This window comes from Nymphalis io, chromosome 1 (genome assembly GCF_905147045.1).
Source record: "Nymphalis io chromosome 1, ilAglIoxx1.1, whole genome shotgun sequence".
In the NCBI taxonomy this organism is placed as follows: Eukaryota; Metazoa; Arthropoda; class Insecta; order Lepidoptera; family Nymphalidae; genus Nymphalis; species Nymphalis io.
In genome coordinates, this window is record NC_065888.1 from 1,998,501 (window position 1) to 2,014,626 (window position 16,126).

Sequence of the window (16,126 nt, forward strand, 5' to 3'; positions counted from 1 at the left end):
TAAACCCAGTTAATTTTCATTATTTTAACTGATTATATCTTGTTAAATTCCTACATCTCTTTGTTAGTTAGAGTTGCCTAATCACTCATTAGGCATTCTTTACTCTATAATGTCATACTAACTAAGCTAATGAAAAACAATGCGTGTACGGTACAATCAAAGCAATAAATAACAATTATACATAATAGTATAAAATATAATCACGCAGTGGTTAGGCGATGTATATCGACGTCCTTTATTTTTTAAACTTATTATAGGTGGTCGAACTGGCAAATGAGCCACCTGAGAGGAATTAGTCGCCACCGCTGTAAGACCTTGGTGCTGTATGAAATATTAACCATTCTTTACATAATCAATGCACTATTTTTGAATTAAAAGTAACGAGATATTTCTATAAGTTAAGTCACATACATAATATGTATGCGACTTATAAAGTAATGAAACTTTTTTAGTAGCAAATCTTTTAAATTACAGTTTGTAGACAATTCTTATATATATCTGTAAGTAAAAGATTGTAAATATTTTTAAATATATAAATTGGGCATTAATGAAATACTTTTGTACGAATTATATTTTATTGTAAAAATCGCATCATTTTCTTTATCCTTGTAAAGTTTAATACTAAAATAGTAAAACAAAACGAAGTAAATAAATATACAGGGCATTTTGTTAGTAGTCCAGATTATATTTTTATTTGAATTATAGAAAATGAACAAAAGTTATTGTTATACTAAAATTATTAAAAAATGTTCCTCTTAAAATAAATAAAATGAGCCCAAATGGTTAATGGTTTACCAGTAAAAAATGTAATAAAAACTTGTAATAAACCTTTAAATCTTCTAATAAAAATAGTTTGGTAACTATAACAATTACTTTTGATCAGTAACAGACTAGAAATAATATGCATCAATAATAATTAAACATATTAGTATTTTTCAAAAGTTTTAAAACACTGTAATTAAAACGGTGGGTTGTTTGTAATTATGTTTATACATAACATTAATATTTAATAGCTGTAGTCATAAGTTCCACTCTTGCTTTATATGTTTTTTTGTATATTTATTTTAATAATATAAAATTAAAAGACACCACACTCCACAGATACTTTTCTTATAAATTATGTGTAAACTGTAATAATATGAAACTCAAAGGTAAATAAGTAATTTACTTACTTTATAAAAATATGCAATTATTAATAAGTAGGTACCTAACTTAATTAAGCCTAAAATAAGACAACGTTTATTTCAATAGAAATTGTGGAAAAAGTAAATATTCAAATATCTTGATACAGAAAAAAATAAGATAATTTTATGTGTTAATGTAAGTCGAATAAGTAAAATTGCTTTATTATAAATACCTAATTACAAATTTTTGTAACTGTGTTATTTTTTATCGCACAAAATTATTAAGAGCTTACTGATTTTCATTAATCAATGACATTTTTTATCACATATTATATAATTACAATTTTATAACATAAAACAAATTAAAAATATAATAATTCGGTAGGAATGTTACGTAGAACAAATCGAAGTAGAAATAGAAGTTTTTATGCTTAAACATAATTAAGAAGATAAGTGAAAATTAAAAGGACAACGCTTAATCCAACGCGCCCACAACCGCTGTAACATCCGAAATCATTAATTTGCACTTGATACCTTATATTGTATGGGAATCTGCAACCATTATCTGCAAGAAAAAACAGAAACATTAAAAAAACAATATTAGAATCAATCATATTTGTTTTAAGTAACTTTTTTTATCATTGATGCAAAAAATATAATTAAAATGTTCGTCTCTGAAAATGAAAGAAATTTAAAATGATTGCTTAGGTATCGTGCGACACCGATAGTGACGAAGTTCATAACACTCTATATATCAAATAGAACTTAAAAATAAAAAAAAAATATTTGTAATTCAAAAGAGAAGAAAATAGCGAGTGAATATAGAATGCATTGTCCTTGCACACACAATGGTGCACTATAATATATCCTGTGCAGATCTAGGCTAGTCGCTCTTGACAATTGCCGCTGTGGTCGAAAATAGTCAGCGTGAGAGTCAAATTATACAAAAAATGTCAAAAAGTATTTACCTGTACAAATTGAATTAAAAGTTGTTGTCGTCGCGGGCACTTGTGACCATACAGATAAATAGAAGAATGGGCATGATCCAATTGTCCAATGTCCATCGCAAGGATTCTGCAGACCGATCTCAACGTTTCCGCTACTTGCCAACGTTTGACATATCACATCATTTCCGTCTTGACCACTAGATGTTGCGTTTTGTCTAGAAAACAAATGAGTTTTTTTGTTGTGTTTATGGCATGTTGTAAAAATTCATGTCTATAAGTACCAATATTTTTTTAATTTGATCGTTTAATTAGTGAAACATTATTGAAATCCTAATTAAGTACAGGTTTAATAATGTTATTGTTATGGATAAGCACTAATTGTTCAGACCAAACAATTTCATAAGTACAACATAATAAATCGTAAAATATAACTTCATTTAAGAACTCACCTCGGTTGTGTGACGAAACGAGAGTAACAAACTACAAGACTGCCCATTCCTGCATTAGTCCTTACAATACGAAGTCTCCTGTTATCGTTTGCTCCATGAAAATAATTAGGACTAATGGAATAATAATTTATGGAGCCAGGCTCTACATAATCATCGAATTGTCTCGTGCCCGATGTTGACTCAGAAGGATAAGTCGATCCACACAGGGGGTTTACTATTCTTCGTCCAACTAAAAAATATTAATGTAATTTGTATTATGTATACATAAATCAGTTTGGAGACGTTTTGGAGATGACTAAAAATAAACCAGTTCACGCAAGCTACCATTTAGTCAGTTATTTCGTCTATCATGATTTTACTTCCTTTTTTACTAATTAGTTCATAATAAAATATATGCGTTCATGATAAATTTACGGTGCCCAAACTCAACTCAACAATGAATTTGAATGCTATAATTTATACATTTACTATATATTAGCTGAGAATTAAAAAAATAAATTAAAAAAATTTATGCCATATTTGCTATTGAAGAGCCCATCCGCCTACTAAAGTAGTTAAAAAAAGCGTTTTACTCCTGAGGCAGCGCGGTTTGATAGCGTGAAGAGTTCCGTTGCTGAAGAAGAATCATATTCCCACAAGAGTTTCCCTTTTTGGACACATTGTCAAAATACACCTTTTATAAATCCTGATGAAAGCAAACTCTTATTTTACGATATAGCTGATACGTAGGTACAGCATCCTTCCAACCCACATAAAAAATTGTTCAAAATGAATCAACAAAAAAACAATTTAAACATGGAATAGAAAAGTTTAGGGATATTTATGAGACATAAGGACAATCTAACACAATAGATGTAGCTTTATTTCAATATCAATATCAATACTATACCCTATTCCAATCGGATTAGGAATAAAGTTAAACAAACCGTAGATTTACTAATTGCATGCGATTTTTTAATTGTTCCTTACCTTGTTCGATACTTCCAAGTACAAGATTCATAGCTGTTGCCGCATTATTGCCATCAGAATTCAACGATATTGTCCGAATGTCATTATGTACATCGCGTACTAAAGTCCAGAGACTATCGTACTGGTTCGTAGCAGTAGCAAACAGCATTCTTAAATCTAAAAAAAAAGCACATATACATACGATTTTTTTAATTACAATGTGAAGTGTGAAATTATTAAAAGTCGTTAACGACATCTAAAGTCATCTGAAGTCAATAAACGGCTTTGATTACATAAGTATAATATTTTCCTACAGCTATATAACTATAGTCTTACAACTTTTGTCTCTATTACTATTTGCTTACCTGGTACAGTTTCATTTAATATTCTTGCTTGTTCCCAAGTTAATTGAGTATTTTGAACACTGGAGCTGAGTAAAAAGAGAATCACTGTAGAGTTCCCGCCTACGTAGTTATTTGTCCTTTCATTTTCTAGTTCACTTTGCATCATAATTCGAATATTTGTTAATGCTGTTTCAAGATTCACACCAGTCAGTACTGAAAGAAAAAAATAACGAACGGTGATTGTTCAAACGATATCAAAGTCTATTAATCTTAAACAGATATATAAGTATCCATTTTTATAAAGGTATGGGTAAGATTTCATCAAAATGAATTTTCGACTTTGAATACATTTGTCGGATAAACAAATAAGATTCTCTCTCGTTAAGATGAGCTTAACCAAATATTTTGACAAACTATTTATAGTGGGGCAAGGTAAGAGGCTGATAGCTAGACCAGCGAAGGATGCACACACATCTTTAAAATAATATATCCTGTGCAAATGTCTTATTTTTGAAATTGGAATAATGTAATCTAAAAATAAAATCGACTTACTTGATTGATGTCTCGCCAATGTATATTCTGTGTGAAAATCAGCCAGTGAAAAGGTTTTATTTATTATTACATTTCCGTCAAAAGCACTTAGTAAAGTTACACTTGATCCAAACTTCCCAACTTCTATATTGTCTAGAAGGAACGAGATAGCCGGATATATGGTCTGGTACTGCCAAGCTGAATCGACCACCAAGTAAAGATTTGTTTTGAGTCTGTAGTTATTTGAACTTATATCAGTAGAGAAGCAGCTTAAATCATTTAGATTGTTGCCTGAAAATGTTGAAAATGGTTTATTTTTGTACATTTTTGCATAAAATATACAACTGTAACATAAACAGCCTGTTAATGTTCCACTGCTGGGCCAAGGCCTCCTCTCCCTTTTGAGAAGAAGGTTTGGAGCTTATTCCACCACGCTGCTCCAATGCGGGTTGATAGAATACACATGTGGCAGAATTTTAATGAAATTAGACACATGCAGTGTACACACAAATTGTGTTTGTGTTTAAATATACAATATAGTACGTTAACTAATATATGTTCCATTTTGACTTTCATTATTTATCGATTCACGATCGAGATGTTTCGAAAAAATTACGATCCCGTCATGATTGAACGGACGCATTGATATGACGTCAAAGACTCTCTTTCGGGCTCGTTGCAGTCACGTCAACGACTCTCATTCTCCTCGATAAATAATGAAGAGATAACGGAATATTCAATGGTAATAATATTATGCTCATTTAGTATTCAAACATTAGATTTTAACATTACCAGATACTTACTTACGTAACTTTGGAAGTTGGTAACAGCACTATTAACTGGTTCTTCCAACCTTCCGATAATAGTTCCACGCAATGGTATATTTGTATCTAGAGCAGCAGCAAACGCGTAGGTTTCGGCAATTAAATTAGTATTTTGTATGAGTTGCTGACTTAGATTCCTTCTATTACAAGCTCTACGAGTTGGATCGAATACTCCATTCTGAAAATTATTTTATCAAAGTTATACTATAAAAGCAGCGATTTTTCGATATACCAAAATACAAGTCAAGTTAGAATCGACGAACGCAAAAATATTTTTAACGCAGTAAGTTAAAGACTGGTCGGTCCTGACCTCTATTATTATTTCTTAAATAAATGGTTAATGAAATCAATAATTAATTAAAGAGAATTATTTCATTACATTTCAAGTTCTCAATACTACAAATTCTTTCGATAACTCATTTAAACATTACTGGAGTATAACAATTTTAACGGAACTAACCCTTGCTGAGTAATACATATCAAGAAGTTGTGACAATTTTAATGATGATCCTTGTAATGCAGAATTCACAAGGCTGCCTAATATGAATCCATCTATACCACCACGTATTTCAGGATCTGACATTTCAATATTATTCCGGCTGCTAAGCATAAAATATCTTTGAGCTTGCGTCGAGTTCCAATTACCCGCTGCGCCAATAGATATTGATGTACTGCCTCTTTCTATATTTTGAATAAGAACAGCTTCAGCTAAATCTCCTGAAATATGATAATTGTTATTATAAAATCTTTATATATTCATATTTCATTTAGTTATACAATAATAATAATTTTACCTGATAATGTAGCCGGATAAGTGGAAGTAACAAATTGTTGAATATTCGGATCGTTGATTATGGAGCCCTTAGCCAGTTCCAAAATTGGTATCGTCTGGAATTGTGCTCCAGCGGCTATACCCGCCAAGACGTTACCAGCAGAAACAGCACCCGATGGCGTTGAAACTACGCCACCGAGAATTGGGCATTGACTCTCTCCAAGTAACTGGCGCTCAGATTTTATGCCATTTAGATCGGTATATTCGATATCATCTTTTGGATTAAATTGTCTCATTTGGCCGTTTTTACCTGCGGAATTTCTAAAATAGTAAATTTTTGTTAGTCCAATGTTTAATTTTTTTTTTACTTTTAATTAATCTATATTACACATTTATCTATATTACATATATGCATCTGGTAGTTACTTACAATGAAGACAGATCCAAAATTTCAACATCGTCTTTCATTGCATGATGTGAATTATCGCGAATAGTCCTTAAGGCGCGATACTGCGCTAGTGTATTACAAGTATTTTCATTGCCACGAATGCGAGCATCAATTGTTGTTGATATCATATTATGAAGAGCACACTACAAAATAATAGTCAATAATTAAAATACTCAAAAACAACAACCCATTTTTAACGCTAGATACCAATTAAATAGAGCAATAAGATTTATGAAATCAAATATATTAACAGGTTAAAGTTCTTCTGGTAAAGTTTGGACCATTAAAAGTTGTACTAATAATATCTCTCAAGAACAGATTTTAAAGGAATTTCGGCAATGGTGTCTGCGCAGGATATATTATAGAGCAAGTTCTTAAACTATAATAGTCTGAAGCGACAGTCATCCGATACCAACGGAGAGAGATCAACGTAATATCCAATTAATATTTTATTAACACCAAATAATTTGCCAAACATTACCAAGCCTGCATAGTTAGACAAAACTAATTGATGTAAGAAAATATACTTTACCTTTAAAGCAGAATTTATGGTATTATTAGACAAAACTTGCAAATTGCCTGGAATAATTTTTGTTAGAAGCAACTTGTTACGATAAAACGAATGGAATGTAGGTGAGAATGGCAACACGGACGATGAGACAATGTTGGCTCCTGGTTGATGGAATTCAATACCATCTTGTCTGTATCTATAAAATAAAAATACAAACTGAGATCCCGAACCTCTCTTAAAACACGAATACATAATTTAAGTAACCAACGAATACATAAACTAAGTACATAAATAAGGTAAGTTATTTAGGTTAAATGTCTAATCTCTAATCTTCTAAACTGAAGCTAAAGAAAATACTATCATTAATGAATAAAATATATATGGGATATATCACGGAGAAATGAAAGAAAAGTACAAAAGTAAATGAGGTGCAACAGATGGTTATAACTTTATCTCTTTCGTGCATATTAATGTTTATAAACTATACAGGAAAATCACTTTACTTTTATAAATATTTAGTTTTACTTACGTTTGAAGTAATACCACAACCAATTGTCTCAAATCCATGTTAACATTGGGGTTGTCCTCAATTTTACTGATTATATCTATTAACACAGACATAGATGTTGGTGGTAGGTTATTTCTGTTTATTAAATTTACATCTGTATAGCATTCTCTAAGATCGGGAGCTACACTTGTTTGTGCAGTCAACTGTGCATGCACACAGCTCGTGGCCGCTGACAACAACATCACTAGCCAAAACATGATGACTGTGTCTGCAATGTAAAGATTAAAATTAAATAAACTATTACTTCCATGTCTCAAGTAAGGCGTATTTAAATAATTATATATGAATACATGTTATATGAAAAAGCCAAGATGGCCCAGTGGTAAGAACGCGTGAATCTTAACCGATGATCGTGGGTTCAAGCCTGGACAAGCACCACTAAATTTTCATGTGCTTAATTTGTGATTATAATTCATCTCGTGCTTTACGGTGAAGGAAAACATCGTGAGGAAACCTGCATGTGTCTAATTTCACTGGAATTCTGCCACATGTATATTCCACAAACCCGCACTGGAGCAGCGCGGTGGAATAAGCTCCAAACCTTCTCCTCAAAAAGGAAGTGGAGGCCTTTAGCCCAGCAGTGGGACATTCATAGGCTGTTACGGTACATATTATTAGTTATAATAGATTTTCCAGCCCCTGATTTAGGGTCCCAACCCGCCCAAAAATAATACAATAATCGGAATCGGAATTTCGGAATGAGGGGCCTAAAATATGAAAGCCTTAGGGCCTTGGATCTCTTAATCCGGGCCCGAGATTATCGCAACTATTCACAGTTTGCCTACTCCGCGTTTAAAACATTTAGTCGATTGAGCCGAGATGGCAAACTAGATATACTCGTAATTCGGATAGATTACGTCAATATTTTACTGAAGTTAACAAGCAGTAATCAGGATTGATGATGGAACACATAATCAGGAAACTTGCGTGTGTTGAATAAAATTAGCTTTGTAGCTAATTTCATTTTTCTAAACGAGGTCATTGCCCAGCTGTAGGTCAGATGAACCGAATTGACTTGGTAATAATTGATCACCTTTCAGATGCTAGAGCTGCAAGGTGTTTAAACTACTTCTTAAATCGTCAATTTGGAAACTTAAAAAGCATTAATGCTTGGTGAAAGAATAACTAACGATGGTCCTCACACAGGCGACAGGTGATACCTAATGCCTTGTACCAATATACCATACCAATATAATATACAAATACCTACTACTTATTTTTTATAAAACAAAACCAACATTCCGTTGAAAATGTATTTAAACAAACAAAATTACCTCATCTCTATTCTAAAATGTAATTCTATTAAGGTTATATACTGAAAATATATTATTATTATACAAAAAAACAACATCAATTCTCGTGAGTACATTGGCACTCACACCATTTTTTTTTAAATAATACCATCTGACATATTTACTTAAACTGATTTAGGTATTTTATCTGATCGATAAATATGACTGTTTTTCGAGACACTATCTATTGATAGTGTGGATGCAACCTTACATTTTATTTTCAGTAACTATCCGCAAAACATGCTATTATATCCTTACTAATGTTATAAATGCGAAAGTGAGTTTGATCGTTTGTTACGCTTTCACGACTTCATGAAATTTCATGAAAATTTACATACACGTTCTCAGGAATAAACAGAAGGACACAGGGTAATATGTTAAAGATAATAAAACAAGGGCGTGCGCGATGAAGCTCCATTCGAAATCTAGTAAATAATAATGACGAATGTGTTCAGGCATTCTGATTCATTGTTGTATCTACAATTTATCAACTTAAAAGTATTATGATTATCTAAAGCAAAAAATAAAGGAGCGAGTAAAAATGAACGAATATTTCATTTAACTTTAAGCGATAATCAACAAATATCATTTTTATATACTTTTTTTTTGTATATTTTGTTTTAAAGTTTCTTTACGGAGTTTTAATATAATCAAATAAAAAATGTTGTATTGGAATATGCTCTTATATACTTTTAAATGGTCATCTTACAAGATAAATTAAATTTAAATTCAAAATTTCCTATGAGCTTTAAAAGGGGGTAACCTTTTTCAAGATGGCGGAGAAAGCTCATAGGAAATCTTGATCGACGTTTTCAGGTTAAGCTTTTCTAAGAGACAACAGCCTACACAATATGTAAGAATCCGTTTTCTCGGTTCACTTGCATCTTAAAATGTATATGACTGGACTATTTCACCCACGTGGAATATGTTATGCGTGTACAAATAATATCCTTTTACAACGCCTTAATTTGCAAAAATTTCGAACTAAAAAGTTATTTTTGTCGAAATATAACGTAGCCTTATTTATTGATAGTATACATTTCAAATATTGAAAGAATTTTAAAAACGAACTGTATTTCCAATGATTACTTCCACATACAAACAAACATACATCTGTATTTTACATTAGTAGTACATTATTATATATAGGAGTTATTAGTAAATTTTTATAATATAGGTAGGCGACGAACATATGGGTCACCAACGCCCATAGACATTGACATTGTAAGAAATGTTAACCATCGCTTACATCACCAATGCGCCACGAACCTTGGGAACTAAGATGTGTCTGTAATCCCTTGTGTCTGTAATTACACTAGCTCACTCACCCTTCACACCGGAACACAACAATACGAAGTACTGCTGTTTTGCGGTAGAATAACTAATGAGTGGGTGGTACCTATCCAGACGAGCTTGCACGAAGCCCTAGTGGAATATTAATGTGGAATATATAGCCGTTATCATTCCTATAAGTACTAAGCATTCCATTTAATTGGATGAATCATCGTTAGTAAAGTTCCTGTCCTCACGTGTAACAGTACATTTTTATTTTACGAAATTAAAAATAGGTCAGTGTTTCTGTACAAACTGATAAGCAATAACCAAATATTAAGTAGACCTATTACCCAATTGATAATTCGTATGAACACTTAGTAAAATAGGCTATATAGTGTGTACTCATAAAGGTCTAGAGACTCTGAGGCAAAAAAGCAGTGGAGATGCCTAATTATTTTCCAAATAAATTGAACAATTTCTTTCACTTGAATGTTTCAATGCTAGCAATAAAATTCTTTTAACGTATATATCGAGATATAGCTATTAATAATACTTGTATTTTATTGTATCTAAATAACTTACTACATTAAATGTTTACTCGTCGGAATTGGGATTTTTTAAGGAATCTCTATTGTAGGGAGCTCCTTTCTAGTGGAGGCCCCGAGGCCGGAGCCCATATATATGCCCTTTCCTAAAACCGAACCTGTTTATATTTGTAGAGTACTTATTTGTATGAAACATTTTTTATATATTGCTGTTTTTAATTATAAAAATAGCACAATCTACGTTGTCCTTGGATTTTCTTAGCTGTTGTAAAAAGCATAGGTACAGCGGCATTATCACTAAACACATAACCTAATTTAAGTACAAAATACTTTAAGGTCGTAATTTTTTACAATGTAATACTCCGAATATTCGTGTTGCAATCTAGACTATTTATTAAGATCAAATTCTTCGCCCAAATATATGCGTGATGTTGCAATATGTAAAAATCTTATATAAAAAGTGATTTAAAAGAAAGTACTTCTACATTTTTCTGAAAAATGATAATAAAAGACCTGTACATAAATTAATTAACGTTGGTTATTGTTGCTTAACAAAAACTAAAAAGGAAAAAATCCTATGTATGATAAAGGACAGGCCAGGATGACATTACAATACGGATTAAATTATCATAATAGACCAGAGACTAGGTATTATTTATTATCATACTTACAATGTCCTACTAAAATCGAAATGCACTTATTATTATATAATCGTAAAACAATAATTAGTTTGTCTTTGTTCTCTTTGCACAACACTTTTTGATAACACTTAATAAAACATATTTCTCACTAATAACTTTGTTTCATAAATAGTTCTGCAGGCGCACCCAACGCATACCCAACGTATGCTTAAAATAAAGGGCAGTATTACTCGATAAGATAATGAAAGCAGGTCTAGATAAATTCGTGATAGCCATACTGTGCGTTCTTATCAAGGTATATCTGTTTTTTGCTGGCGATTACGGTGATAACATTGATTATGGTGAAACCTGTTACTTCGTTTCAATATATACCTATTATACGAATTTCACGCTGGATTTATTATTTGGTATCTGATATCGTTAATTAAATAAAATGTTACAAATACTTTTGATCGAATTTGAATTCAGTTTGACCGAATTTTGGCAACGGCGATTTAAAGAATAGTTAAATGCGTAAGATATACTAAATTGCACAATTGAGCGCGCAAACACAGATGCTTGCTCTATACTTCACCCACACTTATAATCCGAGATGAGGCGAGAGCAAGGCGTAATCAGTGTCCGATTGAGATCCGGCACAGGTACTAAAGGCTTTACGTGCTTCCCGAAGTACGGAAGTATGATACTGCTACTGACTATTAAGATTTATTTGACAGATTAACTCAATTATTATTTTTTCATTATAATTATTTAATTATTTTCTTTATTATTTATTAAACCCATTAATTATTATTTAAGATTGAAACCCGGGACCAAAGATCTGCATGTATATAAGCTAGACACTAGTTGAACAGGGCAACTTTGATACTGATACACTTGTAAATAATTATATAAATAACAAGATCTTAATCCAAGATTAGTTTCTTGTTAAAATGATGACATTTAAATTATTATAAATAAAATAAAAAAAACCATTTGTTTAAAATTATAATTACAACTTTTATTCTAACCAAAATTTCGTAACTCGTCTAATATCTGTTAATATTAGTTTACTCAACATAAATTAAATAATGTTTTTATAAGAGTAATAATTATTATGTAGATAAATATATTAGAAATTAAAAAATATATATACAAGTATACAAAAATAATCGACGAGGATGGGATTCGAACCCACGCGTGCAGAGCACATTGGATTAGCAGTCCAACGCCTTAACCACTCGGCCACCTCGTCGCTTGAGAGCAGACGCAAATTTTATAATTACATATAAATACGACATATCAAATGTTCACTGTTATTTCAAAACTTGAATCATTTTAAATTGATTTAAGACTTCTTCCCATGTTGTAAAATCATAACATCTTGTAAAATCATTTTTAAGACTACACCCGTACACCGTAACTGTATCTATTATTAGAATAATATATTATACAATATTTATACCATAATTAATTCTACAAATTCTATATTTATTTTTAAGTAACTATTTTTTATTAATATAATTATATTAAGCAATAATTTGTCACAAAATACCTGGGTAAACCACCTACGTAAATATAGATACCAGTATTGTAGTTTAATGTATAGAAAACACACAGCGCCATCTATCGAAAATTTTTAAGACTACGTAGTTTTGTAATAACAAACTTTCCACTCACCATGAAACTTAAAACTGTACTTTAACTTTTCAGTTATTATCATTGATATTTATCGTAAAATATTTTATAAACAAAAATTTGTACAAAATCTTATTTTATTTGTACCATAAGATTGTTAATACAGCGACATCTCTAAATCTACTACTGGAGCAGCGACATCTATGTTATTATTAAGAAAGCGCTTACTTCAATACTTAGTTCCTAAGCTTCTCGCCAGTTGTCGAATTAAAGGTTTTGTTTTCTTTTTGCTGATCTATCTGTTTCACTCCATTTACTCCCTGTGGTAAAATTTGCATTCTTTTTCGCATAGTTGCTTATCAGTTACCAACTGTCACTAAATATAAATCTGAGGCATAATATAACAATCGTAGTGGTACTACTAGAATTATCTGATTACGCCTATAACCTGCCTAAGGGAGAAGATAATAAAGTAATTAATTTATTGTAATATTTAATTGAAATAAATAATTTCAATTGTATGGGAGAAAAAATTGACGATTGTAGAGAGAAAGCTAATGACAAACTTCTTTTCTTGGTCGCAACAGAACACCATTCAGAATTAAGACTAAGACATTGCAGCGGAACACAAACAAATAGAAAAACGAACAAAAGAACTGGCTTACTTGGAAAAAAATGCGCGTTAATTAAAACATCAAGAAGTCTATTAAAGTTATAAAGCTGCATAGCTTAATTGCAATCCGTTTGATTATTTTAATTAAACTGCTATCACGAGCAGGCTGACTCGACGGAGTCTAGACGAGGCTTCTCATTGAGATTGCTTTGCTACACATTACATTGATTTGTGCGACCGACCATCTCGAGCTCTGCGGCGAGAACGTGGGTATGTGGAAACAAAGGATTTATAACCGCGTTTATTTTCTTTGTAAAATTTCAACCCACAAACGACTATATACGCTTGCGATGAAACAATGTAAGAGGTTACACTGTGTTTTACTTACCTTTAAAAAGAAAGCTTTTGAATTATTAAGGCCCTTTAACCATGGTGCAATATAATCATACTATCATTATAAAAAGGTAAGTTTTATTTGTTTGTTTTTTTCTGATTTCACGCTAAAACTACTAATCTTATTGATATGGAACGTTCATATTATTTCAGTTTATGGTCTCAGAAAATAAAGCAAGTTAATATTTTGCATATTTTTGAGAAAATTGTCGATGTATGCGCTTTCGAAGTGAATGCTGCCAAAAGTATGGATAGTTTACAAATACACAATAATGCGGTATGAGAAATTTGGTTTTTAGAAATCTACAGAAAAGTAAGCGACATATATACGGCACTATATTATATACTTATCCGTTATAGATACGAAGTCGGATAAGTTAGTTAGTTCTCCTTAAATAAATGCCGTTCAGAAGGCATTAGTAACTAATTGTTTTAAAGAAAAGTAGAATCATATCTGTGTTACAGTGAAGCTATAAAAGTGCACAGACTTAGCTTGCAAACAGTATTGGCGGGTAAAACACCGCCGGAAGGTCTTCGCACTCGGTAAATTTTACAGGATTAAGACAACATCTCACATTACATTCGATTTACGGTTTCTTGGAATGACTGAATGACATTCGCCTCTTTTGAGGCATCTTGCTCTTTTGACAAATTAGGTATTAATTTTAAATATAGTTTTATTTTAAAATAATTGTTATTAAAAGGGGTTTGAAAAATTATTAAATGCAAAAGTCGAAAAAAAAACAGAATATTTTAAAAATTGACGAAAATATTTAATCTGAAACAGCTATCAAAACCAAGAATATAAAAACGAACATATAATTACTGCGAACTTAATGCAAATTTAATTAAGCGAACAATAACACATAAGTTAAGAAATAAAAATCAATTACATTTAATAATATCGCGAACTAAGTATGCCAAAAAAACGTAATTATTTGAAGCGCAGCTATATAATCAACTACCCGATTAAATAAAAAAATGTACTGAAATAAATATGTATAAAAGTAAGCTTAGGAAGTATATACATACTAACATTATAAAACGAATGTTAAAAAATAACACAATAATTAACATCAGTTTTTTAACGTTTTAAGAAGCAAATTGTTATATTTTATTTAAAATTGTATTCTCATTATAAGTAAACTATGTAAGTTTTTACGATAAAATAAATTCTGTATCTACAAAGCCCACGTAGGGTTTCATCGTATTTCGTATTTTATAAAAGTGAATTTCCATTTTATTTAACACTTACAACGCAGTTTTCTTAACTTCAGGAAAAATCCTTACAAAGGAGCAACTACATCTTATAATATCCTGCGGAATATCGATGAGGAAGTCTGCCTAAGAGATTATCCTCTCACGAGATTGAGTCCCCACTTCCGAGCTTCCAGACGTGAAATATAATCGTCTACAGCTTGTAGATTACCAGACCGACTAAAAATCTCCCATTTTTAAAGTCTACGTTCAAGATAATGTATTGCATTAACAAATCCGTATTGAAATATTGTACCTACAAATCTGGAAACTTAGTAATGAATTATTGGGACTATATGACGTTCTTTGTCTTTTTTATTCAACTATCGATTGTCGTGTCTTTTGTCACAGAGTTATCAAAGTACTAATCAAAGATATTAGCATGGTACCATAGACAATTTAGTACCTACTTTTTAATGATTTGATATAATTGTAACAAGTAATTAAATTAATAAATATATTATTATTTTCGCGTTGACACTATACTAACTAACTAAAGCCGAGATGGCCTAGTGGTTAGAACGCGTGAATCTTAACCGATGATCGTGGGTTCAAACCCGGGTAAGCACCACTGAATTTTCATGTGCTTAATTTGTGATTAAAATTCATCTCGTGCTTGACGGTGAAGGAAAACATCGTGAGGAAACCTGCATGTGTCTAATTTCATTGAAATTATGTCACATGTGTATTCTACCAACCCGCATTGGAGCAGCGTGGTGGAATAAGCTCTAAAACCTTCTCCTCAAAAAGGGAGAGGAGGCCTTAGCCCAGCAGTGGGACATTAACAGGCTGTTACTGTTACTGTTACTGTTACTATACTAACTCCACGAATATTCCACACGTTGAGAGGTCTGACAAATGCGTTTGTCTTGTTTTTGGGAGTAAAATGTCTCATTTTATTTCTGTAGGAAGGTTTTACGTTGTAACATATCCCATACGCTACGTGGGTATCGAATATATACAGTGTACTAAGTATAAACTATGTCGATTTCCAAAAGGTTATATACACTTATTAATTCGCATGTTG

At 31.4% G+C, this 16,126-nt stretch overlaps 1 protein-coding gene and 1 non-coding gene across 2 annotated transcripts; both read right to left on the reverse strand.

Moving 5' to 3' along the window:
* Window positions 1-665: 665 nt before the first annotated feature.
* On the reverse strand, window positions 666-11,431 carry LOC126771723 (uncharacterized). The gene is made up of 13 exons (XM_050491771.1): window positions 11,250-11,431; window positions 7,428-7,674; window positions 6,920-7,094; window positions 6,370-6,530; window positions 5,962-6,260; window positions 5,628-5,884; window positions 5,147-5,345; window positions 4,365-4,634; window positions 3,834-4,025; window positions 3,490-3,645; window positions 2,521-2,749; window positions 2,093-2,286; window positions 666-1,689 (listed from the first exon to the last, which is right to left on the reverse strand). Exons 2-13 carry the CDS (start codon window positions 7,661-7,663, stop codon window positions 1,556-1,558), a joined length of 2,502 nt encoding a protein of 833 aa, XP_050347728.1. The 5' UTR covers window positions 7,664-7,674; window positions 11,250-11,431; the 3' UTR covers window positions 666-1,555.
* Window positions 11,432-12,371: 940 nt separating this feature from the next.
* Trnas-gcu (transfer RNA serine (anticodon GCU)) lies at window positions 12,372-12,453 on the reverse strand. The gene has a single exon. It is a non-coding gene; the product is annotated as a tRNA-Ser (tRNA).
* Window positions 12,454-16,126: the final 3,673 nt, after the last annotated feature.